At 47.8% G+C, this 25,691-nt stretch overlaps 1 protein-coding gene across 1 annotated transcript in view; it reads left to right on the top strand.

Annotated features, from left to right (window-relative positions):
• The window catches only part of LOC119382911 (dachshund homolog 2), a 254,606-nt gene that overhangs the window by 199,139 nt on the left and 29,776 nt on the right, over nt 1-25,691 (top strand). Inside the window, exons 9-10 of the mRNA XM_037650822.2 lie at nt 7,211-7,294; nt 24,883-25,086. Coding sequence (XP_037506750.1) covers nt 7,211-7,294; nt 24,883-25,086 — 288 coding nt within the window. The remainder of the gene's footprint in view (nt 1-7,210; nt 7,295-24,882; nt 25,087-25,691) is intronic.

Below are 25,691 nucleotides of genomic sequence, written 5' to 3'. Positions count from 1 at the left end.
TGCTGGGTCTCGAAATTACGCTCATTAGATTAATAAGCCAGTCGCTCAAGCGAGCAACGGCTCTTGCCCGCCACACCAGAAAGCAGTAGCCGCGTGGTTGCCAGACCGTTATAGCTAGACGTACTCGAGAACTCGCGCACAGACTGAAGTCATAATCGCCGTGTTCGTCTGCTGGCAGTGTATGTATGTCTGCCTCAGCTTTCTACGCACAGTCGTGTTTCTTAATGCCTGTTTTCGTTATCTTTAGTTTCTTTCTGTATGTTATAACTTTCTCTTTTACGCGGCTCCGTTCCTGCCACACGTCGATGCTCAGTGGTAATATTTACTATCGCAAATCACGTGTGCACAGCGCAGTGCGAGCTGCACGCGATCACCGACGTTTTCTTTGCGCAGCTGGCATATGCGCGGTCTCTGCGTCTTTACTGACGCGAATATGTATATAGCTCATACACCCCCCCCCCCCCCCCACTTTTTTTTTCATTTCTTCTTCTTCTCTGCTCGGCCGTTTGCGCTGTTTCTGAATCCTTGCTTGACGTGGTTTGAGCGCAGCAAGCGACCAGCAGCCGAAACGGAGCTGCTAAATCATCCGAAACGAGGCGAGGTTAACAGCGGACCTTGCGAGCACCACCGAGATATGAAGAAATGTGCTTGTGTGTGTCTGTGTGCGCTAAGCGTTTCCGTGTGTGCGCGCTGTAGGGGGCGAAACCGATTCGTGTCCAATGTTGTTAGGCGTAATGAGCCGATTTAGGTCGCCTGCAGAGGCGAGATTTGAGGTGCTGCTGCTGCTGCTGCTGCTGCTGCTGCTGCTGCTGCTACAAGGGTCCGACGTCGAACGAGTGCGCGTTTTTGCTCGGCAAATGCATTTGTACGTGTAATAACATTCGTGGTGCCAGTGCCCTTTCGCTGAATACTGCATGCAGTGAGCCCTGATGGCGAGCGCTCTGCGGATGGTTGGTAATGCGGGCTAGTATCCGCGTCTGCGGTGTCCTGCCGTATGGCAGTCTACATTGCCCGATAGTTTTTACGTCGAATCCGTTCGCTGGGCAGGGCAGATACCCTGAATTTCTACGTCGCTGTATGACCGCCGTTTGCTTATCGCATGTGTGACACTACGCAATCGAAGCTACACTGAAGGCGGTGCCTCAATTCAAAGCAGGAGCTCGGTTTCCATTTTTAATCAAAAACGAGTTTCAAAACAAAAGGTATCGGTGATGCTCAGGCAGTGGCTTAATTATGCATTTGTTTACTTAGAGCTTTTGGTGAAAGAATGCGTCGTTATGGTAATTTCTACCCCTGAGGAAATTGTGCTGAAAGTTTTGAATGAAAATTCATTCATCTACCCCCGTGGAGATAGACAGGCACCTAATGTCAATATTCTTGATAAATACCAAAGTGAAACGTAACAATTTGGGGCAATCACGGAAGTAGCTATCGATATTATTGCGTTTTATTATTACTGTAGTTCAAATTAGGCGATTTTGAGAGTGTCGCTTAGAGAAACTTTTGTGGTCGTCGGCAGCACTGCGAAACATCGTCCTGCTGTAGGAAAAAAATATCGTCGGTCATTTAAGCCAGTTCTTTGTAACTTAGAATATTAAAAACTATTGGCCTTGAACGCGCTAGTAGGGAACGACGCAGCTTAGGTTGCCGGATAGGCCGGCATCAACCAGGTTCAGTCACAAAAATTCGCAATTTCCTGATTGATGACACGCGTTTTCAATGCGGGTCAGAACGATGCCAAGGTTGATGGAATTCCTCGAAGAATCACCATTTCATCAACTCTTGAATTGTTTTACAACAACACTGACGTATTTCTCATGCGTACACACTACGTAACGCGCAGAGTGGATGTCGTGGCCTTTTTTTTTTTCTCGCCCTCTCTAAGCATGTGCTTCGGTTGTTCACGAAGCATTGGTTGCTAGTCTTCAGTCCTCGTGTCTTAACAAAGCGTTGTACCTACAACTTCGCACGTAAGAGATCAGGGCTGAGACAAAAGCACGCACTGGGAAGAACTTGTAGGTCTTTGTTTTTTGTGCCTAGACACCGCAACCGCTCGTAGCGCCATCAGGGGCGTGCCATCTCCGTTCGCCCACAACACCATTGTGTTCGACAGCCGCGGATACCAGGAAAACTCTTACGCGAAGACGTGAACTGATTTCGGTCGTGCATCATGCATGCGCGCGCAGACTCGCGGTGTGTCCAAGGACAAGACGTGCGTCCATTGTGTTTTTTGAGCCCGCGTACGCGCGCCGTTACATATTATCAAGATCGTCCAGGCGTTGTATTGGCTTCGACGACTGTGTCACGTACCACGGACGCTGTCAGACGTGACGGGTTTGAGAGCCACGGTTCGAGCAGGATATATCAGCCAGCTTAGCTGCCTCAGATCTGACGCGTCGTGCAGCCGTCCTTTTCAGGCCATCACTCTTTTACGTTTTAATAACGTTCCAGCGTGGCCATCGGTTCCTGAATCTTGCCGGCAGAGATGCCACGTTTGCCCCACACTCGAAGGCACGTGGGAGCGATACAATTGCTTTATCCTACGTCTGTCCTCATAAACGTGCTTTCGGAGTTCGTGCACGATGGGCAGTGGTGCTGTATACGTGGAAGCGCTCTTGCGCCTTCATCAATAGCCGGCTTCTGTGCCGTACAATACATTCATTAGGAAATTTCGTGGTCGTCACTGAGAACCTGGAGTGCACGTGGACACGTTTCACATCTGACAGTGTTCAGTAAGGAGCATATTGTTTCTCGATTATAAAATAAGTGAGGTCCGTGTGCTTGAACCCGCTGCTCCAAGACATGTGAAGTAGCAAAGAAGGAAGCAGTCAAGGGAGGGAGAGAACCACAGGTAGTACAGACAGGTGGCGAAGCTAACTAGAAGTAGCTATAAAAGTGAACGAGAGTGTAACGGGAGAGATGGAAGAAGTATCGACACCTATTCGCCCCGAGATCGGGCTACAGGTGGCAGCACTGTCGCCGCGCTAGTGTGGAGAGGCGGCCGGCGGCGCGTATGCAAATGCACACAGCGGCGCTTCATTGTGAGCGGTTTGAGCCGATTGTCGGCGAAGAAAAGGTGTTGACTGCAGCCTAATGGTAATATGTATGTTGCCCATTGCCGAATCGATGCAAGAAGCCCGCCGGACGTTGCTATTACTAGTGAGAGATGCGCAATCTGTCAATGAAAGGGATGCTCGCCCTTGGCGACAGGCTGCGTGTTCGCACTATATCACGTTTCTTGTTTTATTTGCACTTGTTGGGCTTGTGTTTTGCCTACTACGCACTGCTGTAGCGCGACTGAACTAACAAAATATTTAGTTCATGTTCTTCTGGATAAAAAAAAACACTCAAAGAAAGAAAGAAAGCCCGTATTCTTGCGCGATGTGTTGAAGTAGGCACGAATACGCATCCGCATTGTTTTCTTACTCAGTGCTCCATGAAATGTAGGACAGTTGATAAATTTAGTCAGGAAAGCCACGCGGCTTTCGAGACGTTTAACACGCACGCGCCTGTTCTTACTCCAATAAGAGTGCAAAAAAAGTAACAGTTGAGCACAGAGCTTTCTTCGATTGATTACTTGCATGGCAGTGATGCAACAAAGGTTCGGTCATTCTAAAGAAGAAAAGTGTACTTTTTTCAAGCGAATAATGCCCGCTCCTTCCGTCAACCTATAACTATGTCACTCAAACGCTCAAGGTAATGTAAAAAAAATGAGATTTTGCGGGAAATTATACGACATAGATGTGATGCACGCCGTCTGGATTAATTTTGACCATGTGCATTCTTTAAAACGTACCTAAATCTAAGTACACGGATGTGTCTGTATAAATTTCGCTTCAAGTTAAAATTGCTCCCGGCAACTCAAGTTCAATCACCTCCGTGTAATTCCCTTTTCTGTTCTTTTAAGGGACAATTTAAGTACCTAAGTATCAGACTTTGCCTGACAGAATTAGAAGAGCAACTTGGGCTAGTTCATCATTGTGAAGGAAAAAGCCTGTGTCGTGTCTTCCTTCGTCCTCGTCCGTTTTTAGCGCTCCTTTTCCTTCACAATGATTTACTTGACAGAAATATTTCTCGGTAGTGGGACAAGGACCTTACAATAAAGGGACATCTTATGCAAAATAAAGCTCGTTGCATAACCGATAAGCAAAAGTGCCAACAACGACGCAAAAGTGGATGGCCTCGAGCCTTGTTTTTTTTTTTTTTTTTTACCACCGAGTCGCTAAAAGGCTGCGTTCACATGATATTTAATACTCCTCGTGTTTGGGACGACGCCAAGTGCACTTTACGATTTGTTTGAACCATAAAGCGGCACCTAAACTAAAATGATTCTGGCGAACGGAGGGTACGGCGACAATGCACAGCATTATCGACAAGTGCACTCACTGATCTTATTACAGTGCAAATACAACCGAGCAAGGCCAAATGCTTCAGTACATCGTGTTAGGCATACGTATAAGCAATTAAAATTACGCTAACACAACGGAACAATCCACCCTTTGGGGGCATGCATGACGTACGCGCACATGCAAACACGACGTGGCTAGCAGACGACGCAAGGAGCAATGCACACTAGGCGCGGTTCAGCTAGTAGCCACCAGGCGGCGACTCCGCTCGATCTCGGGGCGAATAGGCTATCTTACGGATGCATTTCGGTGCCGCCATATTGGGCTCTTAACCCTGTCATTTTGTATCTTGGACAACTAAACAAACAATGCTGCGGTGGACGCATGAAAACGGTTGGGTTGATGCATTCGACGTTTCACGACTTTATTAACTGACTTCACAAGGTACAAAAAGAAGAAAACATTCGTTTAACAGACCAAGGCGGCGGCGCCCTTATGTCTTACGTCAAATTGTCTATACATCACGAAGGTTTTGCATTTATTTGAGACGCTTCTACAGCTTCAACCGGTCACGTTTTTCAATTTAGACCGATACGCCGATCGCTACGTCCTTACACGGAAGATAATAACGTTATCTGTCGTCGGCTGTCGACATTTCAATGAACATTCAGAGGGCGGGCACGGTCACATCCTGCCCCCCCCCCCCCCCCCTGCCCGCTTTTCTACCTTCACCGATAAATCTACGCGCCACGAGCGAAGGCTCTCAGTTCACCGAGATCATCTAAGGCTCCGCGCGAGGGCCACAATCGGTCCCATTGTCGTTTCTTTATTCACTCATATATTCACGTCCACGAAATACATACAGGGCCGATCGTGGCGCGCGTATCTCAACCGCGCACGCAGCAGTCGATCGAGGACCTCTATGAGGAAAGAAAAAAAGAAAAAAAGCCCTCGGCCGTTTGCCCTTATCTCGGGCGTGGTACTGGGCACGGAACCGTTCTTTCGTTTTCTCGCAATTACGGTTATTGGTCCACAGAGGAACCCGTACGCAGGGCTTCGGCCCGAGACAGTTCATTGTTTCGATTGAAAAGGGCAGGTCCCAGTCGACTGCGCCGGGGAGGGAGTTTGCGTGCGACGAATGCATTTAGGATGGAACGCGCCGGTCCACCAGTGCACGCCATGCGTTCTCCTCTCAGTCTTGCACGAGCCCAAGCCGAGCTCGTAACTGATTCCTCGGCGCTCATCCGTTGCCTTCCCCCCCCCCCCCTCCCAGGAATGGTCTTTCACTCTTCTTTCTTTGCTTCCATCTCACCTCTACTTTTTCGTTTCATCTTGCATGCCCGAGCGTCGGTTTGTCTTCATTCCGGCTGGCGATCCCCGTCGAAGACGTCCTCTTTTTCGATCTGTTTTATGCCTGTAACTGTCTCCCGAGTGGTGGCCGCTCTGAGGGAGCCAGAAGCAGAAACCCATGGCGAGCGAGCGGGATATTGAAAATGCGGGAAAGCGATGATGATGGACTCCCTTCTTTCGGAGCCGATTGCGTGAAAGGCGTGATTCGCAGTCGTTTGGGATTTTTGCGTGGCCGGCCCTGTCGTGCCCCTTTTTTATTCCTCTTTTTTTTTTTTTTTTGCCCTGCAGTCCTGCACGGACTGAAGGTATGGGCCCGGCAACGGTCTTCGAGTGATGGTCGCCTTTCGGTTGAGGTCTCTTCGAAGAATCATTTATGAGGAGGCAAAATCGGTGACAGGTTCCCTTTAGCTACATTGTAGCAAAGGGTGTCTCTCTATAGCTTAAGGGGGACTATGTGTTCGTGTGGCAGCAAGCTGCCGAGTTTTGAGTTGTTTAGGTATGCGAATGTCTTTCTGCATATGGGAGGTGGAAAATAAAAATGGAATACAGGTGATTAATTCTGGCGTTTCCTATCGCTTTCCTTTATATCCGCTTTATGTTCATTATTATTATTATGTTCATTATTATTACGTACGTGAAATACTGACGTACCAGTGGTCATTTTTCGTTATATCTAGGCGTACAGAATTCATCGAATCCGATTATCATGTCACATAGCTAGCTCTTGGCTAAATCGTGCTTCACTACAGGGCTTGTGTACGTGGTACGGGAGCTGTCTGCTGAAGTGAATAACGTTCGATCCTTGTCGCGCGAAATGCACATTGTGATACACGCAGGCATTTCATAGATCATAATGTGTGGCGGGTTGCTGAAGCATTTGTCCGAAAAACGTTCCTTATTGTGCCAAAGATTACGTTGGCGCGGCGGCTGATTGATTGATTGATTGATTGATTGATTGATTGATTGATTGATTGATTGATTGATTGATTGATTGATTGATTGATTGATTGATTGATTGATTGATTGATTGATTGCAGCAGAACACTAAAGGTGTGACTGTGTTGTGGTACACACAGGAATTAGGTGAAAAATTCGGTAACACGGGTCGTCGCTAGAGCCGACGTTTTGACTAGAGGACTTGTCTTCTTCAAGGGTGCAACTTGAAGAATACAAGTCCGCTTGTCGAAACGTCGTCTCCAGCGACAGCCCGTGTTCACGAATTTTTTTCTTTTCAAGCTTCCATCTTCCCCTGAAATTCTGCCTTTTTTTTTTGGAACACCAGAATTATAGTAACAGTTACACTAACTATACTATTATCCGCGAGCTTATGTGCTCGTGTTGCTGTATGCCGGCTTACATTAATATCAATGGTAACGGTAAGGGCGTACACGTTAACACTATGCGTGCATAGTAGCACTGTGTAGCGAATATGTTGGACTGTGGACTTCTCCTTGCAGAGTCGTGACAATCGCTGTCTTCTTTCTTATCCTTCGTTCTCGTTCTTTTTCTCACAGCTGAGCTCAAGATGGAAGTGTTGCGAGAACGAGGACTGCGGGAGAGCCTCGAGAAGCAGCTGTCCGAGGAACAGAGGACGAGAGGTGAGTTGTTCGATTCTATGGCGCATTATATATTTTTTAAAAACAATTCAATCAGAGGAGTACCTGATTATTACGTCTTGTAGACCAAATATACAAGGCACCCACTGTACTGGTCTAGTGGTTATGGTGCTCTGCTGCTGACCCGAATGTCGCAGGAGCGAAGCCCGGCCGCGGCGGCCGTATTTCGATGGAAATGCTAGAGGCCCGCGTATTTAGATTTAGGTGCACGTTAAAGAACACCACATGATCAGATCTCTTAGCGAGGTAAAGCGTTCGCTTAGAAATAGAAACAAAAGCAGAAATTATTAATAATAATAATAATAATAATAATAATAATAATAATAATAATAATAATAATAATAATAATAATAATAATAATAATAATAATAATACGCTACAAGCGGATGGACCTGTACATAGGTATACAAAAGAAAACGATGCAGGAGTATGCTCACACCTTTTCGTGGGTGGGCCGCGCACCGATGCATGAAAACGCCGCTGAAAGTGCTGAGAAGTGACTGAGGAAAGGAATACGAAAACAATAAAGCCAATATTCCTTCTTTTGACATTTTAACAAATTCCTTTCTTATTCTTCTTTTCTTTGTGAGCCACACTACGACTTCAAGTGAGTCCTTATACTACGTACAGGACTTCTCTAGCTCGGAATGAAAAATGGTTTCTCTCTGCTCCAACCCATCCGTCATGCGCGGTGATGCTTTCTGCGCCGTCCGCGCGAAGCCATCGTTCTCAGAGTGCAAATACGGGATTTCCTCACTCAGCCAAATATTTTTTATCACTTTCCAGAAGCCCTACCACCCCCCCCCCCCCTCCGCGTTCCTCCCCTTGCTACCCCTCTACGCTTTCATACGTTCATTCACTCGCCTTTCAGAAATGTACTCGTATGTAACAAGAAATGCGCAAAGAGACGAAAAAAGAAATCGCTATTTCTCGCGAGTCGTTTCACCCCTTCGCAGCGTCGCGAGCTCGTGTTCTTTTATTTTACGGTCCTTTTCGTATTCGCTGTTCCGGCCGCTTTCAGCTGCAGTCTTGGCTTACTGCTACGTATATATGCCTGCGCTGTGTAAGAGAGAATCGGAATCTATCTCGCTCCACTCTGAGCTCTCTCTTTTTCTCGACGTTCATCTTTCATTCCGCGGTGTTAGTGTTTCCGGATGGAAGAACCCCGCTGTACATATACACAGCCTCAGCGCCGCAAGGCGCCAAGTGCTTCTTCCTCACAGCGAGCGCTGGTATATGGAAGAGCGCGCGGTCGGTATAGAGAGAGCCTTATTTGATTTCGCGCCTCGCCGAAGACGGGGCGTGGATGGAGACTTTAGGCCGCAGTTTGTCATTTCCGATGGCGGCTGCCTTGTGGATGGGACGGATACATCGCGCCGACGCGCCCGTTCACTGCCGCCTCACTACCGCTGTAACCATGCCCGTGTGATTTTTTTGAGCGATGTTGTCGTAACGATAAAGCTTTTTTTCTACGCCATAACTTTTTATATGCATGTGGTCGGTCATCTGGTGCCGAATTGCGGTCACGCAACACCTGTCGAGAACTCCATACGGCAAGTTTTCGTGAGAGCCTTAGGTGCGTCGGGAACTGGGTGCGTTGAAATTAAAGCTAGGGAGATTAGAAGCTTTTTAGGGGATGAATTTAGCCTGGCAATCATATATATTTATTTGCATGCGTGACACATGCGTCATGCTGTCCCACTTCGTTAGGTAAACGCAACACAGATCGCGCTCTGTGTTGCTCTAAATTCCTTAGAGTGAGATCTCATGGTGCGTACATCTTATAAGAAAATCTATAACTGACCCATATTGCTGCACTACTCCACTTTCCTTCTATATATAGGCTAAGGCACTAGGAGTGTTGAGAATTACCCATATAAAAGGTTGATTAAGGTAAATGACAATAAATAATACAAGCGACGGATGACGAAACGTTGCGTTTGAGAGGATACTATATTTACTGAGAGCTGAAGAGGTTGTCACTACTTCTTTGGCTAGCACGCTGCAGGGGCAATGATGCAAGGGGTACTTACTCATCGCGGTACGTGTTGCTCATTAGCTAAGGCATTGCTCTGCTGAGCGCCAGGTCACGGGTTCGATACCTGCCGAGGCAGCCGCATCCCGATAACGGCGTGATGCAAAAACGTTCGGGTCCTGTAAATCAGGTGCATGTTTAAAACTTCTCGCGTGATCAAATTTAATCGGTATTCCTCCTATACGACGTGCCTCATAATCAGGTCGTGGTTCTGGGCACGTCGTACAACTCTAGATTTCGAGAACTTTAATGGCCGTACGAAACCTCACATGTGCTAAAACCATGCTGCACTGGAAGCACAATGTATAAAACAGACTGAAGAAAGGTTTTAAAGTGAGCAGGTTGGTACATGATTACTTGACTTGTCGTAAACTCCGCTACAAACATTCGTGTCTGGGTCTCACTTTGTCCCGTTTCTATAGCGCACTTTTCTAGAAATCGAGTAATGTGGAATAGCTGGTGTGAAAGGTAAAATATGCTTTCTACATTGTCTTAACCACCACAGTTAAAGGAAGAAAGAAAAAAAGAACGGAGAAGGCAGGGACGTTGACCAAAAACATGTCCCGTTGGCTACCCTCTACGCTGTGAAATGGAAAAGGAGAATAGAAAGACGAGGGAGAGAAGGAAATAAGGAAATGAGCAAAGGACCTCTCATCGCCCCTCTGTACATTTACGCACTTTCCTAATATATATTTGAGAACAGAATAGCTAGCTTAGTCCTTGCTTTTCGATTAAGACAAATGAACAATACGCTGTAATTGCACAGTTTCCGACCCCTCTCCATTTTTTTTTCGTCATACGCACACAAACATACAACTACCACACTCTAATCTCGCATCTTTCTTTAAGCGCCGTCACATGACGGCATAATTGCGCGCGAAGTAACTCGATGGTGACAAAGGAAACGCCGCGAATAATGCGCGACCAACATATATTGGACAATATTGCGAGGGGCCTGTCTCTATACTCTATATAGACGAGCACACACATACACGCTTGTAGAGCGAGCGAGGGCATGTGTCGAGCGAGCATCTGTCACGCCGCCTTGGATGTTGGCCGCAGTGGTGCCGCGGTAGCGGAGTCGTGTTACATGTTTTGCGGGGACACGAAGATAGCGCGGATTTCCCGCAGGTCTTCCCGCGAACACGCGTCACTCGAAGAAAAAAAAAAACAAAAAAGACGGCGGGCGAGAAAGAAATTCGCGATATGGTAGAAAACTGCTTTCTTTCAAAATATGTATATTATTGCTATTCTTTTTAATATTTCGCGGTCGCACTACGCGACCGCGTGTGGGAGCGCTGCAAGCGGAGAGGGTGTTGAGGAAAAGAGGAGCGACGCCTTTACTGCTGTGAGAAAAGCAAAAATAAATGAGAACGTTAGCGGAGCAACGTCTGCGACATTTGACAGTATTTTTTTTTTTCGATGTAAAAAAAAAGCGATAAATAAGAACAACAGAGACGTGAGAGTACATGAGTGGGGGCAAGCGAGGGTTGAAGGGGATGGGGAGGGGGTGTTGCGTATAGGAGGTGGATGGGGCGGTGTTGTGTTGGGGGGTGTCACTCGTGGAAGGTGCCTGCCGATATTCCTGCGTGCATGCTCGAGTATCGCGTTTCGCTATTTGTCAAAAAACAGGCTCCTGCCCAGATAGCGTGAAGGCAAGAAAACCGCGTTAGCTGGCGAGCTCGCGATGCTTTCGGCTTGCCCTGGGTGTCGGTGTCCCGTGGCGTTTTGCAGCGCCGCGAGGGTTTATGGCGTAGGAGTCCGATGTCCCGCGGCGCGCCTATAGCAACGACACCGAGACCCATCTGTACTACGTATGCTTTGGGCGGAGAAGGAGACGCACGCGTTTATTCGCCCTGCGGCGCAATAACGTTTCCGTTTGCGCATCTGTACGGTTGCCGGCATTTATGCGGCGAAGCACCCCGCTTTTTAGCGACAAGAGAAACAGAAAAAGAAGTAAGCAAAGAGTCGTTGGGAGTAGGCAAAGGAGGGGGGGGGTTGGAGAGAGAAGGCCTAGCCGGGTGTGCTAGAAGAAAAACTTATTCGCATGGAAATGATGGCGGTCACGGGAGCGCCATGTGTCGGGACGATTCGCCCGATCTGAGCTGTAGCACGCCGCGGTGCTCGGAAAAGATCCGCGCGGGCGATCGCACGGAAAATGCGCGCGATTATGGAGGATCCGACCGCGAGCGCTCGCGTGCGATACAGATTTGGCGCGGATATGTATGCGCACCCATCTCATATTCGATCCTGTCTTTTTCTTCATGTTTTTCTCTTTTTGTTGCTTTCGTTTTTCTTCCACATTACTTTTTTTTTTCGACTCATTTTCGGTGAGCAGTCGCAAGGTTGCACGTAGATCGCAAGCGGTGAGTAGGATTTGCCCTCTATTATCGTTTATTTTTTTTTCTTTTTTGGTGTCTGCTTCTCGTTCTGTTGCTTCTCTCTTTCGGTCATTTCGCAACCGCGGTTTTTGACGTAAGTTTCCCTGTCGCGAGTTTTCCGAACGCATCCCTGTCATAATCATCATCATCATGGTGGGCCATCTGCCACGGAAGGGAACGGGCATGCTATGCGCTCATGGTATGCGCTTCATTTGTACCTTGTCGCTGTAAAACAAGTTCAACCGAATGCATAGGTAAAGACATCCGTTTATCGTTCAAGAGCTGCTCATAGTAATTTACAATGGTTGTAAATTTATCTAACCCATGCGCAGGATTTCACGAGAATTTGTTCCAGAAGGAAGAATAAGGAAGAAGTCGAGTGAGTGAGTGAGTGAGTGAGTGAGTGAGTGAGTGAGTGAGTGAGTGAGTGAGTGAGTGAGTGAGTGAGTGAGTGAGTGAGTGAGTGAGTGAGAGTGAGTGAGTGAGTGAGAGTGAGTGAGAGTGAGTGAGTGAGTGAGTGAGTGAGTGAGTGAGTGAGTGAGTGAGTGAGTGAGTGAGTGAGTGAGTGAGTGAGTGAGTGAGTGAGTGAGTGAGTGAGTGAGTGAGTGAGCGAGCGAGCGAGCGAGCGAGCGAGTGAGTGAGTGAGTGAGTGAGTGAGTGAGTGAGTGAGTGAGTGAGTGAGTGAGTGAGTGAGTGAGTGAGTGAAAGTTCCTTTTTTCCAGTCCTCTTGTCTGTTTAGTTTGTCCTTCCAAAAAAAAAACGGCAAGAAGTGGAAGATGGAAGCTTGCGATGAAAAAATCCGTGAACAGGGGGTGGGTGCTTGAGCCGACGTTTCGACTATAGTGGACTTGTCTTCTTCAAGGCTGGAACTGAAATCAGCTTCAGCCTTGAAGAAGACAAGTCCACTTGTCGAAACGTCGGCTCGAGCCCCCACCTCCTGTTCACGGATTTTTGCATAGTTTGTCCTTCGTCACTATGCATCTAATTGGAGAAATCTCAGCTGTTTTCTAACAAGGGCACTGCCAGAAAAACCGTCTTTCCACCTCTTTACTTAGTCCGCATTCTTCTTCATCCGGTTCCAGTTCTCTTTCTGCAGATCATATACCAAGAAACCCAGCAAGCGGACCGCTCACACCTGACACACGCATGCCTTAGCATTCGTTTAGACCTTTGCAAAACCTGCGTCAAAGCTAGCTCCTAATGTCACTTAGTTTATAACGAACGCGCAAAATTTACAGCCGCGATGTGATTTAGGATCGTTTAGCGCTGTCCCTGAGGAATGAACCTTTGTATATCTGTATCGTAATCAGGATACAATGTCGTGCAGCCTGCGCGCCCGCACTGCATAGTTGTATACACACCATACTCGTTATGGCAAACAGCCGGTTACGTAATGAGATCGTGCAAATGCGGTACAGTGTGAGTGCGTACTTTACCAGCGCCCCGTCCACCTACCGTGATGTGCAATTGCGGTGTTGCCCGTTAATTGCTAGTTCTTTGAGCCGGACCTGCACTACGCGCCCACTTTTAATCGGAATCTAGCTCTTTTTTAGGTCATCGCGGTGAAAGATTCTGGCATGCCTCGTTATCGAATGGCATTAACAAGAACGGCCGCTATGATACGATGGCAGCGCCTGTGTTTGCCCGCGCACGCTAAATCTTCCGTCGCCGCGTTAACTTTTCAGGCTATGCCAGCCTTACCGAGGCGCTAACTGCGCTATGCAGGTCTAGCGAGTGGCTAAGCAATGATGACAGAAACGCAAACTAAGGTCCCGGCCACACGAATCAATGAATAGTGAGCAAGAGTGAACGCCGACTTGAGGCGCAACGCAAGACCTAACTTAATGCTAATTGAAATAGCACAGTAAACAAAAAAGAGGCTAATGTGCTGGAAAAGCAGGACACCTTTGTCGATAGAAAGCTTGTTACCTCAAGTCTGTTATAGTTTTGCGAGGGTTCTTCTGTCTACCAAACAAAAAAATCTTTCCAAAATGGGCTCTTAATTTGCGTTTAAGCTGTAATTTCTGCACTAATGTGTGTAGGAAAAGTATTCAATCACTAACCAGGCGAAGATTCTTGCGATGAAGGTGGTATGTTCTTCGAGCTAGCTTTTCTATTCGTTAAATGGTTTCACCGTTTGTGAAACCATTTTAGTCCAAGGAAGCTAACAGGGCACTTCGCGTAGCATGTAGGCATGCAGTTTTTTAACAACATCAGCGCAACAAGTTGCGCGTCACTGATATTACGGATTGCTGAGCCGTCTCGCTGACATTTTCCCCACCTGCGAGTGAACGCCGTTTCTCCCATGACTGATGGCGCCATCTGTCGCGACCGAAGCCAACTACGGTGCATGCTCTTATTGATTTCTTGCCCACCTTTTTTCTTTTTCGCTCGTGCGTTGTACCCGGGTATATTTTACACCAGAGCTGTTATGCTCGAGGTTCGCCAAGTGTGTAGATAGAAAATTATCGTCATCATGAACCGGCACGTGCTTCTTGATCATCTTCTTCGTCTTCGTGCTCTTCTGCTTCGCTCCCAGAACACGTGCGCCGATTTGTCCGGCGTGGTATGCAGTAACCCTGAAGGGTGATAGAACGAGTACAGAGACAGAGAAAAAAGAGAGAAAGGGAAATTCTTGGCGAGGCGAGATTCCAACCCGCATCCTCACGATCCGAAGGCGAGCATCGAAACCACTCGGCTATCCAGGCACGCTAGCAGAGCATAGCATAGCCTTGTATAGTATAGTATAGTATAGCATAGCATAGCATAGTATAGTATAGTATAGTATAGTATAGTATAGTATAGTATAGTATAGTATAGTATAGTGTAGTATAGTATAGTATAGCAAGGTATGGGAAACAGAGAGGTGAAGGGGTAAGCAGCCTAGCCAAGCCAGGACCAGCCAGGGGACCACCAGCTCTGCTAGTGACCCAGCCTTGCGCGACTTGGTGCAGGCTGCGCAAAATTTTAAAATTTAATCGCTCTTTTTCTCTTAGTTTCCGCTGTACTAAGGCTGAATTTTTCAAGCTTCTTGCTAGAAATCCTAGCGTAAACCTTTGGGAGTATATATAATTAGTAATAATTTTCACGGTTTCACATTACTATATGATTGTGAGGCACACGGTAGGGGGGACTAATTTTTACCTTAGTTAATTTTTAGCTGCCTTTGGTAATTTTGACCTGAGTTCATTTTACCACCTGGGGTTCTTTAACGTGCACCTAAATCTAAGTACACGTCTGTTATTGCACTTCGACGTCCCCCCCCCCCCTCCCCCCCTCCCGTGAAATGCGGTCACCGTGGCGGGAAAGTGGACCCGCGACTTTAAGCTTTGAAAAGCGCAACACCTCAGCCTGCTAAGCTATTACCACGGCGGGTATTAGCATATGCGGACCTTGATAATTTTCTACGTGGTTTCTGATCTGCTAAGTGATAACGCGGGAATGTCATTGGGCAATAACTTTGCTTCGCAGTGCACTGCATTAGTGTGCTGGATTGGGCTAGTTAGCACATTATTAGAACGAAGTCGAAGCGCGCTTTGGACGGCACAAAATGAGGACGACAGCAATGGAGTGATCCTGTCTTACAATCACAATTTGTCTTGTCTGAAGTGCTCTTCGATTTGAATTCATACTACATTGCGTTATTCTGGGTCACAATTTGCAAGCATTAGGTTCGGAAGTGCTTTTTGCCAGCGGTTGTCCCCGTTAGCTAATAGTATGTCCAGCATCAGGATTTGCGTGAATATTGTCTGATGAACACTCCTAGCGCAAGAGCTTTTTTTTTTTTTTTTTTTGAGTGAGCATGGAGGCCTTGTTTTCTATCTTTTAAGTGTTTGCTGCCATACTTTCTTTCTGAAATTGATTTTATAAACAGGCATTTATGAAAAGACTTAGCGTAAACGACTTTCTGTACGTACTAACACTGATCTGAGCAGCTATTTGCGAAATCCTCTTACCCTAAGATATTTCGTAAAAACTTCAGTCAATACTGATGCTGAACATATTAATGGCTAACAGAAAGCAATGAGCTTGCACTTACGAAAGAAAGCTGTGTTAATTAGGACCCACACTCACAGCCCGATTTTGCGTTTATTGGTGCGGAAGAAGCGATAGACGCTAAAAACCCCGCATTTCGTGTATGAGCTCCGCCTTTGGTATTTGTTATTACTTAATTTCGACACAAATTTACTTAGATATCACCGTAGGAATAATGCGTGTTTTCATCCTCGGTCGACACATGTAGAAAGCAAGATCCAGCCTGCGTGACAATCAAGAAATAGCGCTCGTTGAAAGCCACTGTGGTCCTGCAAGCAGAGTTAGGCCGAGTGGTGTGTTTACATCGGCAACGTTCGGTACGCTCCGTATATGTGTGTATACGCCAGAGGAACTAATGTAATGTGTACCTCATGTGTCGTTCTTGTACGGCGTGCCCCCACAATGCGCTGTCTCTGAGCGCATGGGAACGGCGTTCGGAACCAATGACATGATGAGTGTTTTGGTCGGCAAAGAAAAAGGCCCGCTGGCTGGCACACCAACGTCACGCGGGGCCCATAAATTTTCCGTCTCGCGGGCCGATCGCCAACACAAGCCCGGCGGAAACCCGAACCCGCCGAGCTAAGTCAAGCAAAGCCGTCGAGTACGGATAGATGCGAGCTAAGCATAACATCGCGTGCAACACTCCCCTCCGTATGACCGCGAAAACACTTTGTGCCACCCAGTGTCCCCTGAGACGTAGAAACATGAAGCCTGGCGCTCATTGACGTATGGTGACGCCAGCGGCGCGTGTTTACGCAACAGACTGCGCGAGGTGACAGTGACGAACAGCAAATCATTCGGCCGGTCGTAACTCAGCGGCCGTTTTTTCGAATCGAGGCCCCAGTTTCGGAAGCGTAGCTCGCTGTAAATCACGCAGCACCGAGAGGTGGTTGTGCGTCGTCGAGGGAGCCGTGATCTTGTGAGCCGACGTTCGACGGGTTGTCTGGAAGTTGTCTCGGTTGTCGAGATCTGTTACGACTTAACCGTGGCTTCACGCGGCACTTTTATATGGTTCTGCTACTACGAGTACACACTCGAGTCGTGGCATTTTCCATCGCTGTCGTTTGGCTTTTCCCGCCGACACCGAAGCGTGACATACAGTCGTGAGCAATATGAAATGGTACGCTGACATAACGTTTTAAACTTCGCAGCTGCTAAACGAATTTGGCAAACGCCAAAGTGTTCATGACACTAAATGCTCAAGTGGAAAGCTATCTCTTGCAATTCAGTAAGTAGCATTCATACCGGTACATTTCAAGTAATCGCTGATTAAACACGAATTTGGTGTTCCATCTCATATTGCTCTCGACTGTACTTATTGCACCAGCCAGTGAAAGGTGCATCGAGATCTCGCTGTAGTGCGGTACGGCTCAGTGGCTAACGACGCTCTGTGGGTGCACCCACAGAGCGTGTACATGTACACAAGACCGTGGGTTCGATCCCCGCTGCTACAGCAGTATATGAATGAAGGTCATATGCCAATAACGTTAGTGCACTTTACGTGGTGCGCATTAGAATGAATACGTACCAACTAGCTCAGCTCTCTGTTATTCTAAAGTTCAAAACAACGTGGCTTTGAGCTTGTAATAAATATACTGTGCACGAAATCAACTCCATACAAAAAATATGAACGCGAAGGTTATATTGATATTGTCCTTGCAGTATTAAATTTACGAGCGATATGTTTATTCCTGCGTATTAGTGCGCCAGAATAATACCGCGAAAGCTCATGCACTAGAAGAACACGTAAGGATCGTCATTAGCTTAAAATCTTAAGTGGTCAAAATTGATTCGCAGTGTCCCACTAACACATTTCTTATAAGCATACTGGTACATTATAGACATGAACCGCTTAATTTAGGAACAGGTATTTCGTGAGTTCCACCAAGTTCTATCTTTTCTTTCGCAATAACAGAGGCTAATGTGTGCTTTGTGATGTCTCAGTTGGTCTTCGTAGAGGTATGCTACAAAAATATGATTTTAGGGTGGAGCGAAGCGGTCAATGAACCGTAACAACGTCAAAGAACATTGTCGAACGCAATCTTTGACAGTTCTGTTGCAACCGTTGCGCTCCATCCCTCAATACCGCCGTCTTCTTGGGCCTTAGTCATTCAGTCTACAATGTTTGCTTTGAGCAAGAACCAAGAAAAAAAGAGTGAAGCAAGTAATGAAGGCAGTGACTCTGAGATGCGGGCGCGATCGTTCAGCTTCCTGCAAGGTTCGAGTCGTCGCAGTGACAATAACGAGAGATCGACGTACACACGGCCGTATACGACGACGCCGACTACGCTTTCGGTGGGGAGCGAGACGGATCGACGTACCCGGCTTTGGGAACGCGAGGTGTTCCATCAAACCCCATAATAAAACACGGCTCCCTCTAATCAGACCGAGTTCCTTTGAAATTCATAATACGAGTTAATCATATCAGTCAGGCTTCCCTTTCCCGATGCTCTTTCCCTCGTCGCTCGCTGCCTCGGCGTTCCATACAGCTCTGCACGATCCCACGTTCTCAGTTTTGGTTTTGAAACTTACCACTTTGATGCACGGGTGAGAGAGAGAGGAAGTGTATGGAATGAGGAGGAGGAGGAGGTTAGCACGCTGGATGCGCGTGCTCACGGCTCGTCGGGAACCTCGGTTCCTTTTATAGAGGAGAGGCGCTAAAATCGGACTTTTTTATGGTGTCTCTCTGGCAACCGGCACCACGACGATCGAGCCATAGCGAAGAGAGACCGCGCCGAAAGGAAAAAGAACCACGACGTTAAGAGGGAGAGAGAAAGAAGCGCGTCGGTCCAAATCGATCCGTCATTGGGCTTGTGACGGATCAAGCTTTCCCGAGCGCCCATGACGTCATCGAGGGCGATATGGGACAATCCGTCAAAGTCAGTGCTCGTTCCAAGTCGGATTCGGGTGCTCTTTTAATCTCGGTATTCTGGCCTCTGTGCGCACGAGCTCCGCATTGTTCGCCAGTCGCCCGGGGTTTGCTCTGCACTGTTCGCTGCGTTTGCTGGAAGCTCCTGGCTTTTCGGCCCTCTGGTATGGACTTCTTTCTTTCAGCTTCTTTTTTTTTCTTTTTTTTTCGCTGTCGCATCAAGCGTGTCCCCCAGCTAGTGTCGCTCGTAGATTGGACCAACTTTTCCTTTTGACGCCGTTTCTGCGGCGCGCACGAGCACGTGTGCATTTACGAGCGCCGGTTAGCTGCATGTGTGCTCGAGTTTGGCTTGAACCTGTTCGATAAAGCCGGTGGAGCATTCACGAATATTCTATACCCATAGAACAGTGTGTGAGCAGAGCTGCGGCTGAATACAGCTTTCGTGGTTTTCATTCTTTCTTTTTTCGGGTGCATATTTAAGCTTGACATTGTTTCTCTACCACGCTGACGTCATTGTCGAAAGAGTTGCCATATTATTGACTTTGTTAGGAACCCCTTTGCATCAGTAATTTGACGCTGAACATGCATGTCCCTTGGGTGTTAAGGTTTCGCGTCTAATTACTCTAGAAGCACAACGGTGTACCACTAGTTGCAAAGGGAACTTGTCACACTACGATACATTCGTTACTGGGTACTTATGTCTATCAAACATGAACTAGAAATTTTATTTGGGGCGCGCTACATAACTTCTTTCATTTACCAGAGTCTTCTGAGATATAACCTCTGTTCAGCTTGCTGAGATAACGCGCGTGTCTCTAATCATTTTAGTACTCAGGCCCCGGATTGTCAACTGCACCCGACCACCCAAATGTTATCGATACATGTCACAGTAGCGTCGGAAGCGTTGTGTTAACTTCAACTCGGAAATCGTAAAGTTGCTTAGAGAGCTTGAAAGACCGAAATGCATCTCACACAATGACGTTGAACTGCATAACTTCAAGCACAGAAAGAGAGAGAGAGAGAGAGAGAGAGGGAGAAATGTTTTAATGAAAAGCTGGAGATGTTAGCCTGGCTATTCGCCTGACATGCTACTCCAGGTGCTGGGTGATGATTATAATATATACACTGATAAACATATAACACTTATAGACACACACACACACACACACACACACACACACACACACACACACACACACACACACACACACACACACACACACACACACACACACACACACACACACACACACACACACACAACACACACACACACACACAACACACACACACACACACACACACACACACACACACACACACACACACACCACACACACACACACACACACACACACACACACACACACACACACACACACACACACACAACCACCACACACACACACACACACTACAGAAGAAAGTTTCGTTCATTCTTGGGGCCCCCAAGTAAGTCAGCAGCGCTTTCGTGGCGCGCAACGCACAGAGACAACTCCTTCTGCGCTACAGTATCGAGTCTTGTCAGATTACACATCGGTAAATCTGGTTTAACAGGGCACATTGCTGAGCTAGTTGGTTCACCACTTAAGGTAATAGATTCGGCGCTAAGCAGACGAGGACTAAAACAGGGCACCAATAGACGTCCGTGTATGTCGATTGGGGTCCTCTCTTAGTGCTCGCCTACTTAACGCCACACATTTTGTCCTCAAGTAAAACTGGTACCTCTCGTAATCCGTCGCCGCCGTTTCTCGCGAGAACCGTTTGTTAATCGGTGTACCGTATACCGACGACCACTCGCACTTGGCGCTAAAGGCCAGGAGAAAACGTGGCGTAGCGCCAGATCGCGCGCCGCGTCATCATCCGACGAAACGGAAAGAACAAAAAAGAAAAAAAGAAAAGCGGGTGAACAGATGGGCTCGACAAGTCGCCGGCCAAGTGGCTGACGTTGATGGAGCAGTCGCGAGGGCCTCAATGGCCGCATTGGAAACGCGTCGTCTCCCTCACCCTCTTCTTTCCTTCCGAAGTGAGCCTTCCCACTCCTGCGAGCGTGCAAGGAGCGCGGCTGGTTTTCTTTCGCAAACCCTGTAGATACAAACGCGCTTACCGGAACCGTTCGTCTGTAGTGTAACGTTTGCGCAAACAGACAGACAGACGCGCCCTTGCAGCTCGTCGCAAAGCAGGATGGAGAGAGAGAACTCCCGACCCTTGCTCGCTTATATGCTAATGCCGCGAGACTCCTCGGAACAACACAGTGTCGAATTGGTCGCGAAGTCCTCCTGCTGTACGCTGTATAGCCGGCGCCCCACCGCCGAGGCTTGCACGTTCCCGCGCGAAGGACTGTTTAGCGACGCGCACTCTCTCAAAGTGTCTTCTTGGCGGGGATGCCCTGGTTGGGGTCCGGCGCTTGGTTGCCATCCTCTTGCTTCTTATAGCTACAGGGTTCGCTGTTACGGATCCACTGTTGTTGTAGCAACGGATGGTGGCAAGAAAGATGGAGAGAGAGGACAAAGAACGCAGAAGAGGGTGAGGGTGAAGGAGAAGGAGGCCCGAGAATGAAAGCGATGATAGAGCACATTTCGGGTCGTGTAGAGTCTTATTCGCGCGAGTTTTCTCGGGCCTGTAGCGACTTTTTTTTTCTGTCTCTCTCTATATTTTTTTATTTTGTGACGGTAAAAGTACTCGAACGCAGAAATCCAGAGGTCCTCGAGGCGGTCATTTTGGTTCGTGACGGATGCGTGCTGTCCCTTTTCAAAATGCCTAGCTTTGTCAGGCGCGGTAGAACTGACTAATGTCTACAGATCCTGCGGGCGAATCCTTAGACGCGGTAAAGCCGTACACCCGTACCATTGCTCAAGGATTGTCGCACTTGACTTTCACATGTGGGACAAGCTCCTTACATTTCCAAGAAGAAGATAGCAGTTCTAGTAACAGCATGGGGACCAGCGACGTTTCGTGACCTATCGAGCAACATAATTCTGTACTAGGGGCACTTAGCAGAGACTGTCTAGCTCAGTTACGGACACAATTTAAGACGTGACGTATGTAAATGCAAATAAACGTACTCCTCTACCGCTGAAAACGGAGGCCAAAGACGCAGGAATCGAGCCCGCGACGCCACGGTCAACAGCACAAACGCAATAACCACTAAGCTACTGCGGCGGTCATATTATAAAGCAATCGAAGACACATTGGAAGCGAACATGACCAAATTCCGCATGCCGTACGAGATGTTGGTGGAAATTAAGCCTCCCCCCCCTTTTTGTTTCTTTTCAGATGCGAAGTATCTCTTGCTCGGGGGTATGTCACGCGGTGTGGTAATCCGCACTCACACTACGCATGCGCAACTCTCCTCCTTCCCTCTGTCTCGAACAGCTGCGCGTTACTCTCTCCACTTCTCTACCACCACCTGCTTGCGCTTCTCCTGCGTTCTCGCTTCTGCTCTTGCGGCGCATAGGCTACTCTCCTCCTCTAGTCTCCTCTCCTTCAAGTGGTAGAGCGCTGCGCGCGTTCAGTCCAGCGCTTGCCTTGGTTGGCTCCTCTGAAATGCGGGCTCGACAGGCCGAAATTCTCTCCTGCGCAGCGCCGCGATGAGGGCCAGCGCATGCGCGTCTCCTCCCCCCCTCTCTCTCTCTCTCCTCTTCTACGCTGCCTCTCTCCCGCGCGCCTTGAAAAACACCGTTCCTCGTAACTGCGGACAGTCCCGTTGTTTCATAACTATACCCATTATTTACAGCACTGCTTAACACTGGATGATTTTGCTTGCTTCTTTTCATTGTACTTTTTTTTAGCTCTGCGCAATCCCATAGCAATCACAAAGAGGGATTTTTTTTAACGCAAGGTGCCATAATAATAAGGCCTGCGTAATGCCTGTTACGACATATAAGTTATACAACATCGAGTCAACGTTGCTTAAACGCGGGTTTAAATTTTATCAACATCGGTTACACATTAACACCAGGCACGTAGCCAGGATTTTTTTTCGGGGGGGGGGGGGGGGGGGGGCAAAGCCTAAATGTTCGAAAGAAAGTCTTTCCACGGCAAAAAGAAAAAAAAGTTGCCCAGGCATATAGAAGGCTGGACGAATTTCGGGGGGGGGGGGGGCGGCCCCCCCCCTTGCCTACGTGCCTGATTAACACCATTCGCTGTAACAGCCCAACGGATTTATTACGTGTATGCACACCGCCTTCAAAACAAGTCCTGTATTCTGCCTACTTTCGTTGCATAATGCGTGTTGTAATTCACACATGTAACAGTTGATTTCTCAGCAGTTATAAGAAAACTGGTAGCAGTTAAAAAGAATTTAAGCAACACATCTCTCTCCCCATTTCTTCAAGTCTGCTCATGTATGAGTAAAATATTTCACACGGACTATAACTCAACTACAGCATTCGTACAGCAGGCCTCCTGCCTATGGTGCGCAATATTTTGTTGTGTACTACTACATATCGTAGCATCCTCGAAAAAGATAAACTGCACAATCGCTCATTATAGGCGTCATCGTCTTTAACGTGTGCGCAATACGCCAAACGTGATGGTTTATGAATTTCACCCCCATCGGCATACGGCCGCAGCTCTTGCAATACGAACCCGCAATCTCGTGCACAGATAGCACAAAAGACACAGCCACCTACCGAACCCCTGAGATTTCTGCATTTACACTTAAAATTGGCTTCTTACGGTATACGCGTGGTTTCTTAGTGTTGCTATCATTGCGCGTGCTCCAAGTGCGTCTGCGGGAGATGGCGCTGGGCAACCCGCCATTCGAGCGGTGAATTACTTACTTGAACTCTTTAATAATAACTTAGCTGAACTTACTCGAACACGCTCATCTGCTGGCGGATTTTCCGCAATGTTGAATTCATTAGATGAATAACTCATTATTGGGGAAACGAATCAGTTCTATTTAATGCGCAGATACGCGGTGATAGTCACTCGCAATTAGAAAGAAAAGGAGGTGGGGAGGGGGCGGAGACTAAAATAAAGTAATGTACATCACGTTCCCTGTCCCCTCCTATTCACCACACCTCGCACAAGTGATGTACTTGACAAAAATAAGAGAAAGACTGAAGCGGCGCCGAGCTTCTGTTCCGATGTCCTCGCTAATACCTCGCAATAAGGACGTCGTCACCTGAATGGTCGAGAAACCGCGCATAACGAGGTGTTTTCCACTCCCGAGGACCCGGTACGTGCGGGCTTCTTGCCGACCAAGGCGTCGCTGTATACTGGAGCGTATGTACTAGGCACGCAGGCAGGCGGAGTTCGTTATACGCGGGGTTCATGACCAAAGCCGCGAACGACGGGCGGCACGGCGTGCTCCGTGGACGTGACCATTCGCCGTAATGATCGCCCGCCTCGGCAAACGGCAATGGGCGCTGCCCCCCTTAACGAAGGCGCCGAGGTTGGGTAAGAAAAAGCCAAGGGCCACCGCCGCCGTCTTGGATTTTCTCCTTGACCATTATAAGGAGCTCTTCGCCCGCAAGCTCCTGAAGTATGCCAGAAAGCGTGCTTACGACACTCACTCGTTTTCTCGTTTGAGTGAAGAAACGATTTAACTGTTGTCAAACGTGAATGTAAATTGCAGCCTTTATTACGTTGTTGGTGTTTCACTTTGGTGGCGTTGGATGTGCAGAAGAGTAACGTAATTTCAGCGTATGTTGAAAGAGTGTGTATTTTGCGCTAATGTCGGCGACGTCACTGGGCTGTGTACTATAGTCGATGCAGTTCAAGCACAATTAACTTCGAAGGTGTTTCTATGGGTAGCACGCTTTTTATTTGTTTCCGCTGACCTGGCTTTTCGTGGTGCCAGTCGCGGTACGACGATTGATTGATTGATTGATTGATTGATTGATTGATTGATTGATTGATTGATTGATTGATTGATTGATTGATTGATTGATTGATTGATTGAGTGAGTTGATTCTTTACTCAAAATGTTACATTCTGCCGTGTAAGGCATGCGTCGGTGGCTGTATTTAGACCATTGTACCTTGGTACTAGAGGTAATAAGTGTGCATACTACTGCTACGAAGCGGAAATCTTCATAAAGATAGTGTGCTCAAAAGCATGCGCATTCAACCTGTATATTGACAACGTGCACAAATTTATAAAGAAATTTCGTTGTGTGTGTAGGGCGGGGGGGGGGGGGGCGGGAAGGGGTGTTCTCGAATGAATGCGTATGTATTGTTTCCTACCTTCACACTGACATCGTTACTGAACTGTGCCCACTTTTCCACTTTGTGTTTTCCAGTGTTGTACCAGAAGCGTCTGAAGAAGGAGCGCCGGTGTCGAAGGCGCATCCAGGATCAACTTGAGCTGGAGCAGAAAAAGCGCTCTCAGTACGAAGAGGTTCTACGAAACAGTGCCGCCGCCGACCACCGGTCACCACCCGCGCAATCACAGCCGCAGCCCCAGACGACGCATGCGCAGGCGACGCAACAACTAACGCCACCTGGTGAGCGCACGACCCTCTATATCTCACTAACTACTAAGCTGACCGCAGATGTTAAAGCAGGCGGCCGAATTTTTTATGGAACAATATTATTAGTAATTTGACTTTCACTTGCTATTAGATTACTAAGGTTGAGCGTTGGGCTAGTTGGTGCAGCATAAGCCAAAGGTTTCACAGCGCATACAACGTGTGTCAACGTGTGTCAGAGCTGCGTGTGTCTCTTCCTTGCTCGTCCTCGTTGTATGCGCTGTGAAACCTTTGGATTATGCTATTAGATATTTTTTCTCAATATCTTTTTAAAGATCCGCACGGTCTGCTATGCATTTGCCTTAGACGACTTAAAGGCGAAACCCATTTTCTTCCTAGTCGAGTGTATAAATCCCCCCCCTTCCCCCCTATTGAATGCTTTCTGCACCTAACGTGGTCTTGCACTGTCTCTAGGATCGGAGGCATCGCAGCTTTCTGCAACTCACGTAGTTTTGCAGTGCTGCCTCCGAGATCTGCCCACGTTTGACCAAGTGACTATGTCGTATGATGACGTCTTGGATACGTGACGTCCAAGTGAAGTCACAAATTGTGGCTACCTGTGAGGTCCTGATGACGTCATA

This window comes from Rhipicephalus sanguineus, chromosome 2 (genome assembly GCF_013339695.2).
Source record: "Rhipicephalus sanguineus isolate Rsan-2018 chromosome 2, BIME_Rsan_1.4, whole genome shotgun sequence".
Classification (NCBI taxonomy): Eukaryota; Metazoa; Arthropoda; class Arachnida; order Ixodida; family Ixodidae; genus Rhipicephalus; species Rhipicephalus sanguineus.
The sequence above is the reverse complement of the archived record's forward strand: the minus strand, read 5'-3'. Positions and strand labels throughout refer to the sequence as shown.